Genomic DNA, 22,579 nt, shown 5'->3' with positions numbered 1-22,579 from the left:
CAGGCATACAAACTGTTGAAAAAAATCTTCAAGGCAATTGCCCAAACTTCTACCTCGACGATCTTCCAGACAATAAACCTGAAGGCTATGTGCTCCAGAGGTTCTTAGACGAATGGCAAAGTCTCAGCGAGAGAACGATGATAGCATCAACTACGCCATCCATCCTGCTTCAACTACTCACCTCTCTATTTCAGTCCTTGGGAATCATTCATCGGATTTCTCTTTGAAACTGTCCACTGGAAATCCTGAGCAACCAAGAGAAAATAACAACAATGGCCTTGAAGTAGAACAGTTAGCCCAACCTAGCAACAAGGGATCTGGATGGGTTAGCCATGGAGCGGCAACTATAGGTGGTCCACTAGCTGAAGCACTCCGTTCCTCAACCTCAACTCACTCGCCAACTAATGTTCTGCACAAACCTAATGGATCGATGTATGAGATCAGTATCATTAGCTCCTGAGAAGCTTCTCTTAGTTGCTTTAATTTGCTAACTCTATGGCTATACATTTCATGATTTGGTAACTTATCCTATTTGTATTCATTGTAACATATGCCATTTACTCTTTAAGTATTCTCATCTGTGTGCATCGTTACAGTTGGTTTAGCTGAGACACTCTGTTTTTCAACCTCCATTCACTCGCCAAGACAAATGGATCGATATATGAGATCAGTAACATTAGCCATTGAGAAGATTCCCAGTTTTGAATCTTCTGTTGGCATATCCTTGAAAATATTGGATTCCCAGTTTTGAATCTTCTGTTAGCATATCCTTAGTTTTCTAGATCACAAAAAGTGCTAATCTCTCATGTTCCTTCAAAACTATAACAAGGTGCCAACTTTAGCAAGTAATTTAGCTTACATTACTTGCTATCGAGCTCAAATTTACATGTTGATTCCATATCTCGATATCAATTTAGAGTAAAACCACAAAAACAAAGCACATAATATTATTAATTTTTGAGTTAATGTACCAACACAAAAAAAAAAAAAAAAATCTGTACACGCTATCGAGAGTCAAGGAACTTGATAAGTAAAGGCAAGAAGAAACAACTACATGAAATTGTGGAAGGCCACCAATAACATCAAGAATAGTGGGAACTTGAAACCTGTTTATAAATTTTCTTACGTTGATTGGATGGAACGAAGCTAGATTTCATCAAACACAATCTTAGGTATCCCAAGAATGGGAATAAACTGTTTTAACATGTAGCTGTGCACTTAGTTTAAGCTCACACAAATAGAATCCATAATTCAGACCACGTTATCAGCAGATTACTTGACATGAGAACATGAGTAATTAAACAAAGGTCGCTGCAACCATAATGGGCAAATTCTCACACTTTTCCCCTCAAGTTTTAGTCTCCACTTGCACAACCCCTGCAACCACAGTGGACGCATTCTATCACTTTTTCTTCCCTCAGGTGTTTTGGAACCCTGCAAACGCATGTCGTTGCGAAATTGTGATCACGTGTTTGTATGCATCAGAGGCAACAAAGCCGCTCATAGCCAGGCTGCATACAACTCAAAAGAGCACAAGTTAGTGAATGTACACAAGCATATGCCAACAGAAGATGTTCAAAAAAATGAAAACAATTCAAAACAACAAACAGATTAATCAGCATACGATGAGTCTCTTGTAGATAAAAAAAACAGATTGATCAGTAAAAGCAACATTTGCCTTTTAGGATGAAAAGTAAAGATCATAGAATAAAAACATCAAATTGATTAAATAGTTATCTGTACCATCACAATCAGTATCTTTGCCAACCTAGATAGTTGGGACCAATATTTAAAGGATTGTTCCATGCCAAATTTTCAATCCACACCATATTATGCCGACACATAACAGCAGACATCAAAATACACCAAGATGAATTTAGATGAGTTGTTTACTTCAATGAATGACAAAATAAATTTATATAACTTTTACTCCAATAATCTTCTTCTACTTAGCTATTTTACTTTTATTTATAAAAAAAGACTACAACAAATTAAATAATCAATTTTAGAGAAACAAACTACAAAAAAAAAAAACTTAAATTCATATTCTTCTTAACACGTATTGAAGTAGGTAACACTAGAGAGGAGAGATTGTTTATGACAATTAATATATAGTAGAACAATATGTTTTGACCATGCCATCAAGCACAAAATGAGATTTTAAACTATAATTGTGACAAACATGACTTGATGACAATGATTCATCAATCACAATACTTCAGCCATTTAAGTGTACCATTTTTTCAAGCCTAATACAAATATCATGTAAGTGTTGCTCCCTCATCAGGTGAAAATAAAGTACAACCAAATACAGTGATCTTTCTAGCCACTAAAAACCTTTAGGTTAAGATAATCCATGACCTTACCTTTGCACCAAGTTTAACTAACAATCAGGCTTGACAGAGCACAATCTAAAAAAACGTATCATAATTCATCAATAGATGAAGGTAGCATGAGTGTTATGGCAATTGATGCACCTTTTCAACAATATTAAAATTGAATTATTACAATAATTACTTCCCACTGAGTCAAAATGCTCCAATGTGGTTCAACTTCAACATGGGAGATCAAAATTGATTGGGGTGGATTTGAAGAGAACCTAGTCTGATCAGTGATTAAGATTAGTTATATCTTGTTCATAATTTTGTCATAAACGATTATTGACATTAGCCATCCATTATTCAAGTCAAAAAGGTAAAGCGTATTATTGCTGCCTACTAATCTCATTACCGTAGATTATTTCTCTGATAGCCTAGCTAATCCTCTATTGAGCATCTCTTGAGTGAATTGAAGAAATGTACTAGTTTCGAGGGACGTCGCGGGAGGTAGATGGCGCTAGAGGGAGGCCGCAGGCGACGAGGGAGGCAGCGGGAGAGGGAGGCGACGCTGGATGTCTAGAGGCTAGGGCTTTTGTGCAGAGGCGGCGCTGGAAGGACGCCGCGGAAGGTCAGCCCGCGATGGCTGCTGGAGGGACACAACGTAGGAGGGAGAGGGAGGTCGCAGGCGACGAAGGAGATAGCGAGAGAGAGAGGCGGCGTTGGATGCTGAGAGGCTAGGGCTTTTGTGCGGAGGCGGCACTGGAAGGAGGCCGCTAGAGGTCAGCAATGTCGGAGGGAGGGGGCGTTGGATGTCGAGAGGGTAGGCCTTTTGTGCGGAGGCGGCGTTGGAAGGAGGCTGTTGGAGGTCGACAACCTCGGAGGGAGGGGGAGGCCGCAGGCGACGGTGGAGGGAGGAGAGTTCAAGAGGCTAGGGCTTTTGGCGTTGGCGCGTGTACATGTTTGTCACGTGAGGGGTCCAGGGGTGGACCAGGAAAAATGAGTCCAGAAGATCCGCCCCTCTCGACGCGAACCAGAGGATCTGTCCTCCTCTCGACGTTGCCGCCGCCATCCTTCTGGGTTGCCGCCATCCTTCGGAGCTGCCTGCCGGGTGAGACCCAGTGCCATCTTTTTTTATTTTTATTTTTATTTTTTTCACAAGCAGAGTCTTTTGGTTTTCTTTCCTCTCTCGACGTTGCCGCCGCCACCAACATCAGACGTCGACCCTCACCTCGAGTAGATCCCTCACCCATGGGAAGCCCATACCAGACGCTTGATGAGGTTCGAATTCGACGTCGATGCGTATATGTTGAAATGATTGCTTCGTCTGTATTCACAATGCGGTTGCTTGGAAGCCGCTCGATCGTTGTTCGACAAAATGCCTCAGCGCGATAATGTCTCGTGGACGACCCTCATGTCAGCGTATGCATGTACAGATCGTGCGGAAGAATCCTTGATATTGTTCTGCGAGATGGTGACGGATGGAGCTCGCCAAACGCTGTTGCTCTTGCCTCCTGTCTGAAATCTTATTCAGTTTGTGGAGACTTGGATTTCGGGCAGCAGTTGCACGGGATTGTTAGACGAGGTCTGTCAATTCATTGTTTTGTGATCAAGAGTGGGTTGGAACAAGATGGGTTCTTAAGTAGTAGTCCAGTGGATATGTACGCCAAATATGGTTTGTCTATGTAAGCTCATAAGGTCTTCATTAGAACTATTGATCCTGATATTATTGTCTGGAGTGCGATTATATCATGCTTTACTCAGCTAGGATTGAACACTGGGGCAGTCGAATTGTTTAGAACTATGGAGAGCGTAGGAGCCAAAGCAAATCATCGTACTCTTGCGAGTGTTGCAAGTGCTGCTTCTGAGTTAGGCGATCTAGCTCTATGTGCAAGTCTTCATGCATCCATTTTGAAAAATGGATTTGAAACAGGAATAGAAGTTGGCAATGCTATATTAAACATGTACATGAAGAATATGGCTGTAGGAGATGAGTGTGTGATGTTTGACACTATGTTGGACCACAACACTATATCTTGGAATTGTCTTCCTCTGGATTTCACAATGGGAATGCCTGTGATAAAGGGCTAAGAATCTTCAGACACATGCTAACAAAGAAAATCGTTCCTTCCAGTTATACATACATCAGTATGTTAAGATCCTGCACTAGCATGAGACATAGCAGTTGTGGATCCCAAGTTCATGCTCATATTTTGAAGAATGATCTAGCTGGTGATTCTTTCATTCTATGGTTGACATGTACACAAGTAGTGGTAACCTAGAAAATGCTATATGATCTTTAGTAGATTGATTGAAAAAGATGTATTTTTTGGTAACTTGGATCAACAAACTTGGCAGAGTCCCTCGAGACCCTTAGGATGTAACTTTTCAATAAAATCATGCAATTGAGGACCTAATCGATGGCACTGAAGCACGTCACATGATTCATCTAAACCTTCGATGAAATATTCTTTATGTAAAAAAAAAATTATATCGGGTGTATGTTCATATAAAATTATAATAGTGAATCATTTAAACAATTTCTGTTATTATTGTTCGCTATATAATAAATTTGATTTAAATATCCAGACATTATTTGATATTTATCTACTGAATAAATTTGGATAACACAGTATTTATTTACTAAATAAATTCGAATCACATACTCATAGACCTCTAAAACAATATTTTACTTTTTAAACTATGCAAATATAATTTAGAAGCATGACAAGTCATCTAAAACTTCAACAAAAAAATAATATGAAAGAGCACGATACATCATCTATAGAAGAAAATGTTTAATCCAAATATGTAAACCGCAATATTCATGAGTCGCTTTTTAGTATATCTAAGTGACAAATCTAGGCACCAAACATGTTTGCAAAGGAATTTCATATTACAACTGAAAGTGAAGTTGATGCAATCGTCAACCCAGATGCAAATCTTGATTCCTGTGAAATGAAATAAAATGATTGTTAAGAAGGAACATGAAACACTAGTTTTATAAAAGGAATCATGTTATATAACAAGTGGAGTTCGAAATTTGGAGACTTCACATAAAAGGGTAGAAAAACACTAGGTGAAGTAATTTTGGAAAATGTAATAATCCAAGCACTTTCTTGATACAGAATAAAAGCAGCTCAAATGTCAAGCACAAGCAACTATGTAGTTTAACAAGCATAAGTAGAGTTGTAGGATAAATTACTTACAGGGTGATTTGTTGTTGTTTTTAAAAACCTTCATTCATCCTAGCGCATATTGTTAGAACCTGCAATAATAAAAGCAATTATTAACTTCAATTCCTCAATCAATCAACTACTATAATTTAATAAAACTTTGATAGTACCATCGATATCTGCCAATTCTTCTTCATATGTATCGTTATCGCTATTATGATGATTATCTATAGTTGATCTGGCAAGACATATCATCATATTTATAAATTGTATTAGAGAATTTCTTTGCAAATAAAATTATCATACAAATACAAAATTAATCGACACATACCCTTGCTGTAAAATTGGACAGTTGCGCTTGTCATGTGACACACCTCGATGCCCGCATCCATGACATAACCGGGACTTTGAGGTTGACTTCTCCTTTGATGATTTCAATCTCTTCCTACATCCCTTTGTTCTTACTAAAGATGGATCAATAATAACAAGAGTCTCATCCATGGATTTACTCCTTTGACTTCTATTGTCACATGTTTTTTTACTAATGTTTATCTCTTGAATTTTGTGTAGATAAAATCAAATTGTTCATCCAAAAAGTTTGTTTCCTCATCAGTCAAAGATGCATCATCAATTAATATCGAAACTTTATTGGATAACCTCGAGTGTCTTGACATTAAAATCCTTTCTGGAGCATTGATGAAAATTTTCTCCCCCAATGAATATATTGCTTTAACCTTTGCATCTTGTGTCCATCGTTTGAGTATATACTTATCAGGTAGATGAAACACTTGGTTGATACGAAAAAAGCTAACATGTGCCTGCATAGAATGCCATCGAACTCAAATTTCCTACAGCTACACGATATGTAGTCCCTCTGTTTGTCATGCGTGAGGACCCTTGGTTTGGAGAAAGAACAATTTTGAAAATTCATCGGATGGTAAACCACTGACTCAACTCCTATAGATCCTTGTTGGACATAATAACCATGAATTTCAGTCATTTCACTTTGAAACTTCATCCATTTCTTTTTCGTGTACTTCTTAACCATTTGAGTTTCCTTTGGCCAGTTTGTCTTAATTCTGGGATGCTCATTCATATCAATATGGTCAGCAACTAACTCATCGTGTCTTTGATGTCTCAGTGCCCTATTGAAACGAGTGATAAAATCCATCAATGAATTCTTATTTGAGACATATCTCTTGAAAAATACATGTGAGCCTTCAGATCTCTTACTACTTGACATTCCAGCACAAAATACATGGCTAAAATATGTTGGCACCCACTTGCGTCGTAATTCATACATCAATGACAACCAACCATTTTTCTCTAAGTTAGCACATTTGATAATCTCTTTCCATGAATTCTCAAATTCATCAGGTGTTGTAGAATTTCCAATGACATTTTTGATACTTTGATAGTAGTCACGAAAAGTCAAAGGGTGTAATTTATCTGGGAATTTATTCAGTATATGCCACAAACAATATTGATGCATTGTTTGAGGGAAAACTTGGGCAATGTCTTTCGTCATAGCAGGATCCTGATCAGTGATGATCATGTTTGGTGCACCTTTAGACATTGCTTCTATGAACTTGTTAAGCAGTCAAACAAAAGACTCAGTTTTCTCATCACTTATAAAGACGCAACCAAAAACAATTGTCTGATGATGATGGTTAACTCCTACAAATGGTGCAAAAATCAACCTATATTTGTTGGCATTATATGTCATATCAAATACAACTACATCACCAATACATTGTATGTCATCCTTGATATATGATCTGTCCAAAAACACCTGCTAAATCTATTATCTGAATCAGTCTCATATTAAAAAAAAAACTGGATTCTTCTCTTTCTCAGATGTAAATAACTCAATTAGTGTTTCAGCATCGATACCCTTTTGTTCATCCCTTAGTTCTTTCTCAAAATTTCTAATATCTCTTTCTGTGCAACCCACCCTCTCAGGACCTCCATACTCTATCTCTAATAATCGCATTTGTTGACAAGTTGGCACATTAGCCTCTGAAAATTGTTGAGTCAATGCTTTCTTTGCTACCGAAACATTACGATGTGAGCGTAGCAAATATACCTTTGAAGGAGTCGAGAGTGGATGATTATGACTTTCCATGATGTTTTTGACAACCCAATTAGATCCAGTTTATTCCTTGACAAGTGAAATCTTTGACTGACAACCAGTTCTAACTTCGCCACGTGCTCTTTTCCTTGTCTATTGATCACCTTTTGCTTGATTATTCCACCGCATTTGATCTGTATGCCCTTTTTTGAAACATACAAATGGTTTCTAGACAACTTCATTTGTCATCTTATTTTTCTTGCTATTGTTTAGCCTAGCACTAAATCCGGCTTCTCGTGTATATTGGTTATAGAATGAAAATGTCTCCTCTAGTGATGAGAATTTCATTCCAATTTTTGACTTTCGATCATCTGCAACTTGGGGAATATATATTTGGGTCTCATCGTTATTTTCTTCCATTACTGGGAATGTCAGATGAAGTGAAGCTCTGCATATAATAATATAGCCACAAAAACATACTAAATCAAATAGACATAAAACAATATTGTCATATGGCAGTAATGTGACATCAAAATGTATCATTTTAGTACTAAAGCATGATCTCTGAAAAAGTGAGAAGTGGTGGTAATTTTAGTACTTGCACTAGATTCTTGGAAAAAATAATATAAAAAAAAAGACTATGATTGGGTTGAACTAGTCAGACCATATATCAACATTTTACTAAGATTATATCTTAGGAAACATTTTACTAATCAGATAGAGATATAAGAAATCACCTTATATATGATGAGAGAGAAAGTGTGTGATAAAATGATGAGAGAGAAAGTGTGATGAGAGAGAATAAGGAGAGAGAAGTGATATGAAAGAAAAAATAAATAAATATATTTTGATATTTGATATTAAGGGAGAAAATTTTAGTTTTAGGTCAAGGGTATTTTTGGAATAAGAGAATATTTTAATTGATGAAAATAGGGTAATGACTCATTGAAGGGGAGGTATATGGGAATGAGTTATTACCCAATTTCAAGGATTCATTCCCTTATTTGTATTCCTATTCCTATAATCCAAATATTAACAATGACAATCAATGATTCTCATTCCCATTCCCCACTCCTATTCCTCTAAATCAAACGCCCCCTAAGATTATATCTCATGATGTATTTTACTAGAAATCACCTTCATTTTACTGTTCACAAAATGATTCTTTTTGTGAGATAAATTTTTTTGGACAGTTGATTTGCCAAGAAAATATGGAACTATAGAAGAAATTAAACTTTATTCTATTTCACTCGTGTGCATTGGCACACAGTATTTACAAACTTTGCACAAGGATGATTCCTTCAATTTTAGGTTTATGAAACAAGGGAAGGGGATGGCATCGATAGAGGCTTCAGTTTTAATGTCACTGACAAAGAATTTATGTGCATTCTCCTCCAACTAAGCCAACCACGAATTGATGGAACACAAATGGATGAAATATTGCTAACAAAGAGGATGGTGTTTCACACCTTTGATGAGGTAGGCAAACTTCAAGTTCACCATAGATGAGATTATGGTTATCTGAATGGTCCAAATTACAGAACCCCAAAAATGGTTGACATACTTCATGATTTATATTGTACGAAACATAAGTAATCTGTTGTCTCTAGGAAAATATGAGCAAAGAAACAAAATAGTTATAATTGACTTATTGTTCATTCTAGTAAACAGTGTCAATCATTAGTATAAGTTAGTAATGCCTCAAAACACAAACAATAGCCGCTGTCTCGTTACAAAATTCTCTACAAAATTCGTCGTATTGTTGTTATTCTTGGTCCATTCCAATTTCCATGAGCATGCTGTTTCGTTAGATTAAAATAAAGTGTACATATAAATATATAGGTTACAATAAAGTGTTCATTCCAATTTCCAATTTCGATGAGCAAGCTTTTCCTTGTATCTTAATTTGAAAGATTTCACAGGGACAGAGTTGGACGACGTCTTAAGGAAATCCTAGTATGCTAGTTGCTCCAGGACGGTGGCAGCAACGAAGAAGGATGATGTTGAGAGGAAAACCTAGTTTGCGGAGAGGGGCATCTAGGGTAGTCTCAGTAACGGTGAGGGTCGGTGTTTGAAATAAAAACATTGATTGGGATTGCTACAGTGGCGGTTACGTAGGGAGCGTAAGTAAAAGTTATACAACATATTATTATTATATATATATATGATAATCCTAGTTAGTCATTAATTCTAATTAGTCTCATTAAGTATATCTGGGGATAATCTATTCGGTCCCACGGAAGTTTTTCATCGACCATCAGGGTAAATCGAGAAGTGCACGTGGCGGCCATCTCAGAAATCCAACATCCTTTAATTGCAATCTCCATTTGGAGAAAAAAAATTTTACAATATGTCATACCTAAGGATCGAACAATAAATATCTAAATAATAACCTAAATATCTTACCGTGGCACCATAATCTCACGGACATCAAATTTTATATATGGACACCAAGATGCCTTTTTTAATAGAAAAATTAGCAACGGTCTATTCTAACGGACAAACAAAAACAATTCTGCAAAACTAACCATTTAAAAAGAAAAAATAAATATAAATCTATTTAAAATAAATAAATAAATAAATAAATATAAAATATAATATTTTAAAGAGCTTGTTTTAATACTTTTATTAAGGGATGGCATCATTCCATGCCCTTCGAAATAATTTTGTTATTCAATAATAAATTTGAAAAATCTTTCTTCAATTATATGTATGATATGACTTCCATTTTAAAAAAAAAATCTTGAATTGTATGTATCATATGACTTCCCTATTATGTCCTAGGGTGAGGTTGAGTTGATTAGTACGGAGCGGAGTTTTTATTATAAGGTAAGGGTTTGATTTATCAAGAAAAAAAAGTCCTCCACATCGTTGGACCAACCGTATAGAGCCGTTGGGATGGCGAATCCCATCTATATGATAGTATGACTCCCATATTGTATATCAGGTGAATTGTCTTATTGAATTAATTATAATAATTCGATTGTAAATTGATTTTTTTTTATAAGTATTTTTTTTATAATAGCATTGAATCATTGAAGTAAAAAAAGATAGATTTGTTACCTTAGCGGTCCTTAGTGAGCCATTGAAGTTAAAATTTAAGATTAATGTGTCACCGATTTTTTTTTTTAATAAGAAACATGACATATACAGTGTATTATAGATTGAAACTCCAACCGTGTATTATAGATTGAAACTCGAACCGACAAATAATAGATCCAATGCTTAGCACCTTATAAAACTCATAAAAATTTTATGACAATCTCATAGAGGTTGAAGTATGAATTAAAGTTATCAAAGTAATGTGCAAGGGTTAGGCTATTAAATAGATACTAAAGGGATTTAACGTTTGAATCTTCGTTGTGACATATTGTAGGAGATTTTTCTCTGATAAGAAGTGAGCCTAAGAATATTGGTCATCTGAATAAGTCTTCACGAGCGTTTTTTAATTTATCCTGATGACTAATGGAAAACTTTTGTAGGTGCCAGATCAATCATTCCAAGATTAATTGATTTGAAGAACTGAATACCTAATATTATTAAAAAAAGAATTAAAACTAAGTTACTCACGGGGTAATGATACAGTGACAGAACAACTTCTCGATTTCTCAGGACTTTAAATATCAAGTCCCAGTTTCGATGGATTAACATATTACGATTGATCAAAGAATGTTAAATTGATGGATTATCTACTATGTGTGCTTCTTGATTTACTATAACAACGGATGACAAACTTTTGTAAAGTGAAATCCTCTCTAAAATTGATCGATATAAATTGAATAGTCCAACTAAAAAATAAATTAAAACTTTGAAGCATTAATAAAACCCAATCTCCTGGTTTAAATTTTCTTTCTTAAGCATGTTTGTCTATTAGCTACTCCATTTTTGCATGTGCATTTTATAAGATTGTTCAAAAATTATAATACTTGGTCATTTGGGCAGGGGATCTGATTAGTTAGAAAGTGGTTGAATAGTCAGATACCCTAAATCAATCACTTCCTATGTATTCATTAGTTGTGCAACGAAATAATATAAAAATAAATACAAATATGAATACAAAAGCTACAGATAATAAAGACAAGAACAAGCAAACCGCTACATGCTGATTTACGTGGTTTGGAGATAAGACTCCTACTCCACGGCTATCCATAAGGTGGACGATCCCTATCCGTCGGTGGATCCGACTACTCAAGAAACTCCTTGTGGATGGAGAAACCTTACCACAATACCAACCAAGATCTTTTGGACACAAAGAACAAGTTCAACACTTATGACTACTAATTAGGGTTAACCACCACTAATTTCGTTAACCTTAACCAAGCTCCCAAGGCTTGGTTATATAGGCTACGGGTTGGAAAATCTTGCCTATTAGTCGACTGGTAAAAGTACGAATCGACTGTCCTCCGTGGAGATTCGACCGTTACAACCCAACGACTCGATACTAGTCAACTGATGAAAGTACCAGTCGATTGCTCCACATTGGTCTAGCAAATAGAAGTATTTTGTTCATTCCCAGTCGACTGCTATTTTCATCAGTCGACTGGTACCCCGAGTACAGTCTCTCAGCACTCGGACCCGCACCCTTACGATTCATTTGACTTTTCCTTGCAGCTTTGACCTTTTGCTTTCAAGTCTACTTTCTTTAGCTCTCGTCCCTCGGATGCATCCAAACCCGTGGCTCGTCTCAATGTCATCCTTTGTGTATGTCTCGAAGTGTGTTTCCCTCGGCTCTTATCCTTGTTGTCTTGTCCATGGTCCCTCGGATGCTCCATCTTTCATTGGACCCGAAGCCATCAAGTTGAGTCATTTGTGTATCATATAAACCTGTACAATTTAAATATACATCAAATAAATATAAAGATGAATCTAACTTAAACCTTTTACCTAAATATCAAAATACATGATCGCACAAATTATTAGAATTGCTTCAACAATTTACCCATAGGTTCTGGTCGATCTGATACTATATGCTTGTTGTTTTATGTTTGTACAAATTAATCAAGATTGGTACACACCAATAAATCATCTCAAATGATATAATCTGGTAGATGTTGTTATACTGTCTTTCCATTTTACAAACAGATTGTGTAAATAATTTGTTGAAGGAATGATAATTTAATATATAAAATTATTCAAATAAAGATGAGTCAGTTCATTATGTGCAGTAAAAAAAAATGATTAAGTTGTTCCACTGTCCATATCAATTTATCCCTAATTAATAGGAAAAAAATAAATTATAGATGACTAATAGTCATTAGTACAAGTGGAAAAATATAAGAGAAGATATATTAGAACATGTTGAATTTCGACTTCAAAATCATAGATAATAATATTCTATGTCTCAACTATCACACCGAATTAATCCATCATAAGCTAGGTTCATGGAAACCAATACATGAATACTTATTCTAGTAGTATACAGATATCCTAATTCAAGTGAAACCATTTAAGGGATTATTGGAAATTAATTATATATATATATATATATATATATTATTATAATAATAATAATATGTTGTTCCATGGAAAATCCTCAACCAATAGATGGAGTGCAACGAGTACAACCAGAATTAAATAATTTAATAAATATATATAGATTTATAGAAATAATTTATTATTTATTAAAAATAAAAGAATTATAGATACTAATGGGATGATGGGATCATTGACGGATACGAGGATGTGAATGCAAATTAAATATCCAATACGTATAAAGTTTAATAAACACGAATAGATAAGATATAATTAAAATTCTACCCATATGTATCTATTACCATCCCTACCTGTGCCATTGAAATTCAAACCGAGGCGTCAAAAATTACTTATTAATTAATTGATTAAGTAATTAAACAATTAAAATGAGACGACAGACATTACTTTGGTTAAGTTGAAATTAATTATTAATTAATTAATTATATTATTATTGATAATTCAGATATTCCATAACATACTAATTTTGGAAGTAACCGATTCAGTTTAAATTTTTTTTTTATTGACCAGAATAAATTGGGAATGATTCACATGATCTTATCCAAGTGACTAGCGTTATATAATTAATTAATTATTTTTTTAGTCACCATCCTAAATCCAATTCTTTGAATTAATTAATCCTAGATTGATCTGTTAATTTTTCACCAACAACTAAGGTAAATTAGGAAATATTCATAAACACCCACCAACAACTAAGGTAAATTTGGAAACATTCATAGACACCCATTTAGACAATTTCCTAGACCCGTTTCTCATTAAAGAGGAAATAAATGTGTTGCATCTTATATTCAAATCTTAGATCTATTATTTATTAGTTAGAAGGTGCATTATTGTCCCAAAAACTACATAATTAATAATAATAATAATATATTATTATTATTATTATTATTATTATTATTATTATTTGTTTGTTTGTTTACGTGAGATATCCCGTGCCTCACAAATTTAAACTTTCTTAATTTATGCATCTCATCTTTGCGAGAGCTCATGTTAATTATAGTAAAAAATAATTACGTTATCTCATGTCTCCTTCATCCCTTTTCAGATTATGTGAAGAAAGATAGATAGTGATATTAACTTATAGTTGATTACCAATTGAGTAGAGGTTGGAGAAATTTTTTTCTAAAAGTATAAGCCGTTGAGAATTGATTATTGTCTCATTCTAATAAATATGTCATATTCTAATTAATTGAGTAATTATATTAATGTGAGATGGTGATGAACATAGAAACTTAATTATATTAATTTCATATAAAAAATATCGATAACTAAAATTCATTTTTTTAAAAAAAAAACATTGATCATTAAACTTCGATAGTCCTCAAAATTTATCTATTTTTTTAATTTACAACTTTTAATAAAAATACTAAAAATATTTTTAAATATCCAATTACAAAAAATAAAAATGAAATAAATTAATAAAAATATAAAAATTATTAATTATTTTCATTAAAATTCTTTAATCTTAAAATTTATATTAAATTAATATTATTGCACTAAATATTCTTTTTAATTCTTGTATACATATTTTAAAAATTTTGAACACTTTAACTTCATTAATAAATTTTGAGCAAGACTCCCATTCAATTATTTGAGATAATTCAGTTTGATTTTTAATATTAAAACTCATATATAATTTTATTAATAGAATAAATTGATATTATCAATGGAATCGGATCACATGAGAGTTGTACCATTGTTATGTTTATGTTTTAAAAATCAGCATCATAAACATGGTGCTAACTTATGATAAATTTAGTTAGTATTATTGACTAATATAATGTTTCAGTTTTATAGAATTTTTATATCGATCATCAGGATAAATTAAAAATATTCACGGTGAACCTCAACTATGGTGAATTTGTAGAAATTTTTCCTTCAAATGAGACACGCAACTAAAGGATGCTAGGCTCTTAGGTTGGCCACTACGAGTACTTCTCGATTTACCCTGGTGGTCGGTGGAAAACTTCCGTGGTGTTGGGCCGATCATCCTAGGTTCGACGTTACCCAGTCTGATTAATCATTTTGAATTTATGATAAATTTAGTTAGTATTGTTGACTAATATACTGTTTCATTTTTACGAAATTTTTATATCGTCCATCAAGATAAATCAAGAAATATTCATGATGAGTGGCTAAGAAATTTAGTATCATTTGATTGTGCTCCTTATGTAAAGGAAATTTTTTTATAAATTTATTAGAGCTAACAATCGAATCGTAAAAATTGAGATAATAACTTAAATGTTCTACTACTACGTCACAGTCCTACGGCAAACGTGGTGCTAATTTAGCACAATTCGAGTGCTTCAATTATTTGTATTTTTTTTTTTTTTTTTTTTGATAAGAGATGGGGGCTATGTTAATTGTGAATATGCTAGGTTTTTATAAGCAACCACTAAAGAGAGTGAATGACTACCGTGTAAATGTGGTTGATTGTGCACATGATTATTTCATCAACCTGAATCACTTAGGATGTGCCCGATTATGTATCTAGGGGATTAGTACTCATGTAGGTCCTTTATTATTAAAGGACTTTCCCAAAAGTAATCAAAAGGATTTTTAAACTTTCAAAACATGTAAATTAGCACCACAGGAGGTGCTGATCTTCCAAAATCAACACCAGACTTATAAATAAAGTGTGATGTTGATTTTTAAAGGTCAATACATATCGATTTTCCAAAATCAACATTAGTGCCCAGTTGGCACACGAGTATAATTTTAAAAATGTTTAGAAAATTTTAGACTTCATGCCAATTGACACGAATATATAATTTCTTGTAATAGACTTAGAATCAAACTTTCGTAGCATATCTATTTTCTACCCATTCACCTTTTTCACCTATACTACCAGAAAAATGTTAGTTGACGACTGAATTAGCGATCAAAATTTTATTCAGTTGTAATTTAATGATCGAAGAAAAATTTTGATTTTTAATTTATGATCGAAATTCTTTTCCGGACTTACATTACTTACTATCAGGGCTGGATTTACATGGGGACTAAGGGTCCATGGCCCCCCGTCCCCACGTGAGAGAGAGGAAGTTAGGGAAGAGGGGAAAGCGAGAGAATAGCGGAGACAAGGAACTCGGGGAAGCTAGGAAGGTGTCGTCGCTAATTTCTCATACGAGGGAGGGCCGGTGAGTGGACGACAAGTACTCAGGCGAGGGAGGAGCAGTGGCAAGGATCAGCAGGGACGAATGACCAAGTGAGGGAGCTACGACACAATGAATAGGTTTTAATTGAAGGGAGCTACGACATATGAATAGATTTTTAATTGAAGGGAGCCGTGACACAGCGAAGCAGTCAATGAATTTAAAATTTATTAATTAAATAAGAAAATTTATATATACTTTCCTTACCTAAACGAATCATTATAATATATATAAATTTATTTTAAAATTTAAAAATTATAAATAAATTATATTTATTTATTACATATATTATCAAATATCAATTTATTATTATCATTAATATTATTATTTAATTTATTTTAAAAAGAATTTTAATTAAATATCAAATTAATTTAATTTTTATTAATCAATTGGATCCTCCTATCAAATACTAAATTAAATTTTAAATATTTTTAATAGGATCATACTATTCTACGATCTGATCTCGACTGATTCGATTCTAACTCTAAATCGATCCTACATAGGAACACGATCCTATAAACTGTGATTTTACCTACCGTCCATGTGTGAACCGTGCATCAAGTTCTTCACTTCTGGTAGCCGGTACCTCCCCAACTCTGTCATCAGCTCTATCCGCCTTCTCATCGGCACCTTCCTCCTCATCTTTCACAGCTTCAATCGCGTGACCTTTGAATACAATATATAATAATTATTTTCGTCACTTAGTATGCGGCCCCTCAAATCTAAAATCCTAGATCCGTCCCTGCTTACTGTGATCAAATATCCAATCCAGCTTACCTGTTTGGGCTTTCTTTTACTTAGTATCCGATCGACCCACCAAGACTTCTTTCTTTAGTTGATGTCTGGTCTAACTAACCCATCAAGTGTTATACCAGATTAATGTATTTGGTCTTCTGAGCCATGTATGAAGACTTTACCATATAATGTCTGATCCTCTTGACCCATTAAGACCTTCGTTGATTATTATAGGATCCTCTTGGTTCATTAGGACTTTGTATGCTAAATGACGTCCACCTTGCATACTGACACTTAATAACCATATCAGATCCATAATATATAACTTTAAATCGTTTATGAAATATCAAAATATAAATTTTGTAGGATAATTGCCAACAAATTTTAACAAATAAAATATTTTAAAATCTAATTATATTTTGTATGATAAATTACTATAATACTACTTAATATATATTTTAACTATTATTTTAAATTTTTTATTTATCAATTTAATTAAACTTATTTAATTTAAAATATTTTAAAAATAATAATCTAAAGCAACATTAAATATATTTTTATAAAAAAATGTAAATTTGAAAATACATAACGTGTGGAACATTTTATAAGTATTTTTATGAAAAAATATTAATTACTAAAGTAAATATGGCTGTGGTGTCGATCGATCGACAGGGTCAACATGAGATATTCTCCATCCGCTTTCCCAACCTTCGAATCTCTCCTCAACTTTCGCCTTTAAATTCTCTTTCTTAAGCATGTTTGTCAATTAGTTACTCCATTTTTACATGTGCATTGTATAAGATTGTTCAAAAATTATAATACTTGGTCATTTGTGCAGGGAATCTTGTGGCCGGCTAGAAGGGGGGTTAAATAGTCGTACACCCCAAATCAATCACTTTCTACGTATTTGTTAGTTGCGTAGCGGCGTAATATAAAAACAAATACGAATATGAATACAAAAGCTAAAGACAATAAAGACAAGAATAAGCAAACCGCTATACACGCTGATTTACATAGTTCGGAGATAAGACTTCTACTCTACGGCTGTCCATAAGATAGACGATCCCTCACTACAAGAAAAAAGCGGGTAGACAACGCTTTAAAAGCGTTATCTATATGACTGAAAAAGCGTTGTTAAAAGCACTGTTGTTAAAAGTCTGATCAAAGACAACGCTTTAAAAGCATTGTTATTTGTAGCAAAGACAACACTTTGCAATGCTTTAAAAATATTGTCTTTTTTTTTTAAAGACAACACATAAAATACGTTGTCTTTTTTAGCAAAGACAACAATTTCATAACACAGAAAAAAGCGTTGTCTTTTTTAGCAAAAGACAAGAGGTTTTTAACTATTGTCTTTTAATACCAAAGACAAATAAAAAATACAGAAAAATAAATCTACTTCAATCAATAACATATTATTAAATAAACAACCAAGATAAATATACAAATTATCATCCTTACACTTCTATAAGAAACATAATTACTCACATACAAAGAAATTTTAATTAGGAGATACTCAAAACTACTTCTAACGACTACATCTTATTGCATGAACTTAAAGGATCTTGATAGATGTTATTTATTCTCTTGACTTGAATGTTCTTTACTCATTGGCTTTAACATCTTCTCGCTTAAATCCCAAAGCCTTCTTGATAGTTCTTCATCGAAGTACTTCCCAGTTACACCTCTGAGGTTCGAATGCAATGCTACATAGCATGTAGTTGCTACTCCTGTAAGATTGCAGAACAAACATACCGGTAAGATTGCAAAAAAAAAAAAAAAAAAAAAATACATGATAGCAGAACTCATGAAGAACAATTGATCATAATCGCCATGGGTTGGCAACGATTGATAGATTGAGCCTAATTGTGAATTGTCTACATTCGAATATCTCATACTTTTGGTATCTTCAAAATCTGAAAGATAAAATATAATTATCAACAAGACAAAACAAAACATTGCCAACCAAATTATAAATCAGCATGATTCATTCATTTTTAAATAAGGCCAATAAAAACACAAGATACTTAATTACCCATTAGCAATATCTTTCACACTAGATCATGTGGCCACAATTAATGTAATATGACAAATGTGATACAACAAGTTTGAAAAGAACTATAACTATTAAATTAGTTGGTCATAACTAATATACATAGACTTGTGTGCTTGGATTACAAACTGATTGTAAAATCATGAGTTTAAGATTTGATATGAAACATTGATACTAGTTGAAATAATTTAGGTGAAAGCACCTTTATTCCTAATCCAGCATTCAAGCATCAAGAATGGAAAGATTACTCTAAGCACAGTTAACAATTAATTACTATAGCAACACGTGGTTCCACCCATTTCTACAACATCATATGGAAATACTACCCAACCTTTATCTAAACAGACACTCAGGTGTGGTGAACTTGTTTGTGGAGTCACCTCACACACTAAGCTTCTCCTAACTAATGCCAATCCATACATGAAACATGAGTTATATGGATACATTCCTAGTCAACAAACAAATACATGAAACAATAATCTGGAGCAATTAACCTTATCAATCAATCCAAAGCAAAGGCAGTAACCATTTCAATTTACATCTACACTTGAACTAGGACATTTAGAGCTTCATGAGAACATTTATCATCCAATTACAGCATTCACACCTTTACCTTGTTCATAAGTACTAACACCCCACTGCAAATCCAGATAAGGCATTTACACTAAAAGAAATTACAGCAGTACCCATAACATTTCAGATCACAACATCTTTTAATTATATGGAACAACAACAGGAACTCTCAACTAAATCACTAAGCTCTTACTGAAGAAAACCGAGACTTAAAGCTAACAATCATTGGAGCAACTCAAACTTATGCTACCATGTACAAGGTAAATGTAACTAATAATCTAGAGATAAAGATAACACATATTGTAGTAATCCGTATCTTGAAACTAAATAGATATTGGAACAGAAGATAACCTACTGCTTCATGTGTACAAATACAAAAGGAACATAATGATCTGGGTATTATCTTACAGGCTAGTTACATATGTATATCATGCACTTGTTTCATCCAAAAATTTCCATATTGTCTGCATCTTTTAAGTAATCCAAGAGAACAACTAAAATACTTGCTCAACTAAACACATGAATAGGATCTGGAATTTAATTAGAGCATGTACAAGATTTCAAGTAGAGTATGCACCAATCAAACATTTAAATAATACAAAAGAATACATGCCCAAATCATATGAACAGATTCTAAAATTCCAAATGCAAGTTTGCACATTTCAATCATTCTAATCTACCACTATTCAAAAAGATATTCCAAGTGCGTACAAAACCGACAGAAGACATCCATAACGACTTATCCAGATCCAACGAACAATCCAGGAAACATCCATGCTCATCGAGCAAAAATCTTCAGTGTAACTCGACGGAACACCGAAAATCGTTCACTTGCATTAAATCTGCAACACGGAAACCACCAAGAACATTATCGACACACACAAAAATCCAGCATCAACATGCCTAGAAGTTCTACCCATATCTACAATGGAAGAAAACTTGCTTAAAGATCGCGTTCAACACTCGATCTAGCCACGGAAAAACACACAATCGTTTAAAACCGAAGAAATCTTGCAGATCCCATGAAGATCACGATCGGAACCCTAGAGAACTCTACTCTATAACTACCTTGGAAGAATACTTGGCTCTCCTTCGTCGGAATCACACGCACAAGGCCCCCTCCTCCTCCACTTGAAGCTCTCCCGAAGTCCTTCGCTCGAACCATCGCGTCCGTCTCCCACTCGTAGCTGACGAAGACCCCTCTCCCCTTTTCTTTTCCAACGATTTCTTCATAAAGCATTTTTTTATTCACTTATTCATTTTAGTCCACTCTCTTTCTCTATTTACTAATTTGAGTCCCAAACTATTAATTAACCCACCTAAATCTAATACCCTAAACTTCTTTAATTAATTCTTTTAAGATAATAAACATTGATAAGATACATATATCATGCAGTTATAGATGATGGATTTAAAATTGGTAGTCCAAATTTTAAAGATAGCGGGATCTTAAAACTCTTTTAAAATAATTTGTAAACTAAAATAATGTTAATAGACAACGTTTTTTAAAAAGTATTGTGTTTGACCGATAAAAATCACTAATAGATAACGATTTTTAAAAAAACGTTGCCTATTAGTAAGAAAATAAAGAAATAAACAACGCTTTTCACTAAAAGCGTTATTAAAAAGAAAAGGGCAACGCTTTTTAAAAAAAACGTTGTCTTTTAAGTATTGTAAAATCCCAATTTTCTTGTTGTGATAAAAGTTATGTTATATGTTAACAAACTTGAAAATGATTAGTTCATTTCATAATTCGTTCATGTTAAATAATATGATTTGTTCATATATATATATGATTCATTCATATTAAATGATTCGTTCATTAGATGAGATATGTGTAATATAATTGATCAATGTTGATTAGATTGACACATATAAATGATGAGTGGAAACCTAGTTATTACTTGATTTTGTAAACTAATTTTAATTTACTCTGAGTCAATAATTAATTATATATATGAATTACATTGAAATAAATAATGTGTTTATTTATGTAGATCATTGCAACTAAAAACATCATAGCTGAACTCAATAAAGGAGAAAAATTATATGGAGATAACTACAAAATCTGACACCTCAATATATAATACGTTCTTGAGGAACAAGAAGTTCTAGAGGTAGTAAATCAATTCATAGATGAACCAGCTAATGGTTCAATAGCACATCACAGACGTGATCTTGATGCCTATAAGGCATGGAAAAGGAAGGACTACATTGCTAAGGGAATATTGATTAGTTCAATGGTGGATCACCTGGTATTTGAGTACGAGTCATTACCATCGGCTCATGCTGTCTAGGCAACCCTTAGAGAGAAGTACAGTGGAGTAAGTCTGAGTAAGCTCCGTTAGCTAACATCAAGTTTGATAGTTGTAAAAAACGCTCGAATGTTACCATAGCCCAACATCTCAAAGAGATGGGTAACATGATTCGAGAGCTTAATACTGCTGGTCATACGTTGATCGATGAATAACAGGTTCAAGCAGTTATCCATTCCCTTCTTGATTCTTGGGAAACGATGAAATAGAATCTGACCCACAGTGAGAGTATCAAGACTTTCACTGATGTCTCATGCCATATAGAACTTGAGGCGGAGAGGATTGAATCCGCAAAGATTTTTGATCAAGCTTTTATAGCTGAAGGTTTTGGTTCTAAGAATAAGAAAAAATGATTTAAGAAAGGAAAGGAAAAGGAAAGAAGGCTAATGTTGTTGCTGCAAAAAACCAAATCAAGAAGAAAGGAAAGAAATATGGATGAAGACCTAAGAGCAAGTTGACTTGCTATAACTATGGCAAGAAGGGTCATTTCACTCGAGATAGTACCAAGCCTAAAAAGGTAGATCCATTTTTATCTTCTTTCCACGAACATTATGTTGCAAGTATAGTGTTGTTAGCTGATTTTGTTGGTGCAATCAACCTCTAGGGTTTCGATGTTTGACAATATACCTAAGTCTGGTCAGTTTGACTAAGGGTTGATTCAAACAGGGCTTGATGTTTGAAAGAGAGAAGTCTATTCAT

At 33.7% G+C, this 22,579-nt stretch overlaps 2 protein-coding genes and 1 long non-coding RNA gene across 4 annotated transcripts; 1 reads left to right on the top strand and 2 right to left on the bottom strand.

Moving 5' to 3' along the window:
- Positions 1 to 1,344: 1,344 nt before the first annotated feature.
- LOC122055382 lies at positions 1,345 to 2,864 on the bottom strand. The gene is made up of 2 exons (XR_006132869.1): positions 2,731 to 2,864; positions 1,345 to 1,511 (listed from the first exon to the last, which is right to left on the bottom strand). It is a non-coding gene; the product is annotated as an uncharacterized LOC122055382 (long non-coding RNA).
- On the top strand, positions 2,743 to 4,082 carry LOC122055372. 2 transcript variants are annotated; one of them, XR_006132868.1, is made up of 2 exons: positions 2,743 to 3,426; positions 3,533 to 4,082. XR_006132868.1 is itself a non-coding variant. In XM_042616789.1 (2 exons), exons 1-2 carry the CDS (start codon positions 3,105 to 3,107, stop codon positions 3,835 to 3,837), a joined length of 408 nt encoding a protein of 135 aa, XP_042472723.1. In that variant the 5' UTR covers positions 2,746 to 3,104; the 3' UTR covers positions 3,838 to 4,082. The 2 variants fall into 2 exon arrangements, 1 of the variants encoding a protein (XP_042472723.1); XM_042616789.1 differs by having other exon boundaries at positions 2,746 to 3,426; positions 3,752 to 4,082.
- Positions 4,083 to 18,335: 14,253 nt separating this feature from the next.
- LOC122055367 (short-chain dehydrogenase TIC 32, chloroplastic-like) lies at positions 18,336 to 20,768 on the bottom strand. The gene is made up of 2 exons (XM_042616774.1): positions 20,634 to 20,768; positions 18,336 to 18,669 (listed from the first exon to the last, which is right to left on the bottom strand). Exons 1-2 carry the CDS (start codon positions 20,728 to 20,730, stop codon positions 18,515 to 18,517), a joined length of 252 nt encoding a protein of 83 aa, XP_042472708.1. The 5' UTR covers positions 20,731 to 20,768; the 3' UTR covers positions 18,336 to 18,514.
- Between the last annotated feature and the right edge of the window lie 1,811 nt (positions 20,769 to 22,579).

Source organism: Zingiber officinale, chromosome 1B, assembly GCF_018446385.1.
Source record: "Zingiber officinale cultivar Zhangliang chromosome 1B, Zo_v1.1, whole genome shotgun sequence".
Classification (NCBI taxonomy): Eukaryota; Viridiplantae; Streptophyta; class Magnoliopsida; order Zingiberales; family Zingiberaceae; genus Zingiber; species Zingiber officinale.
The sequence above is the reverse complement of the archived record's forward strand: the minus strand, read 5'-3'. Positions and strand labels throughout refer to the sequence as shown.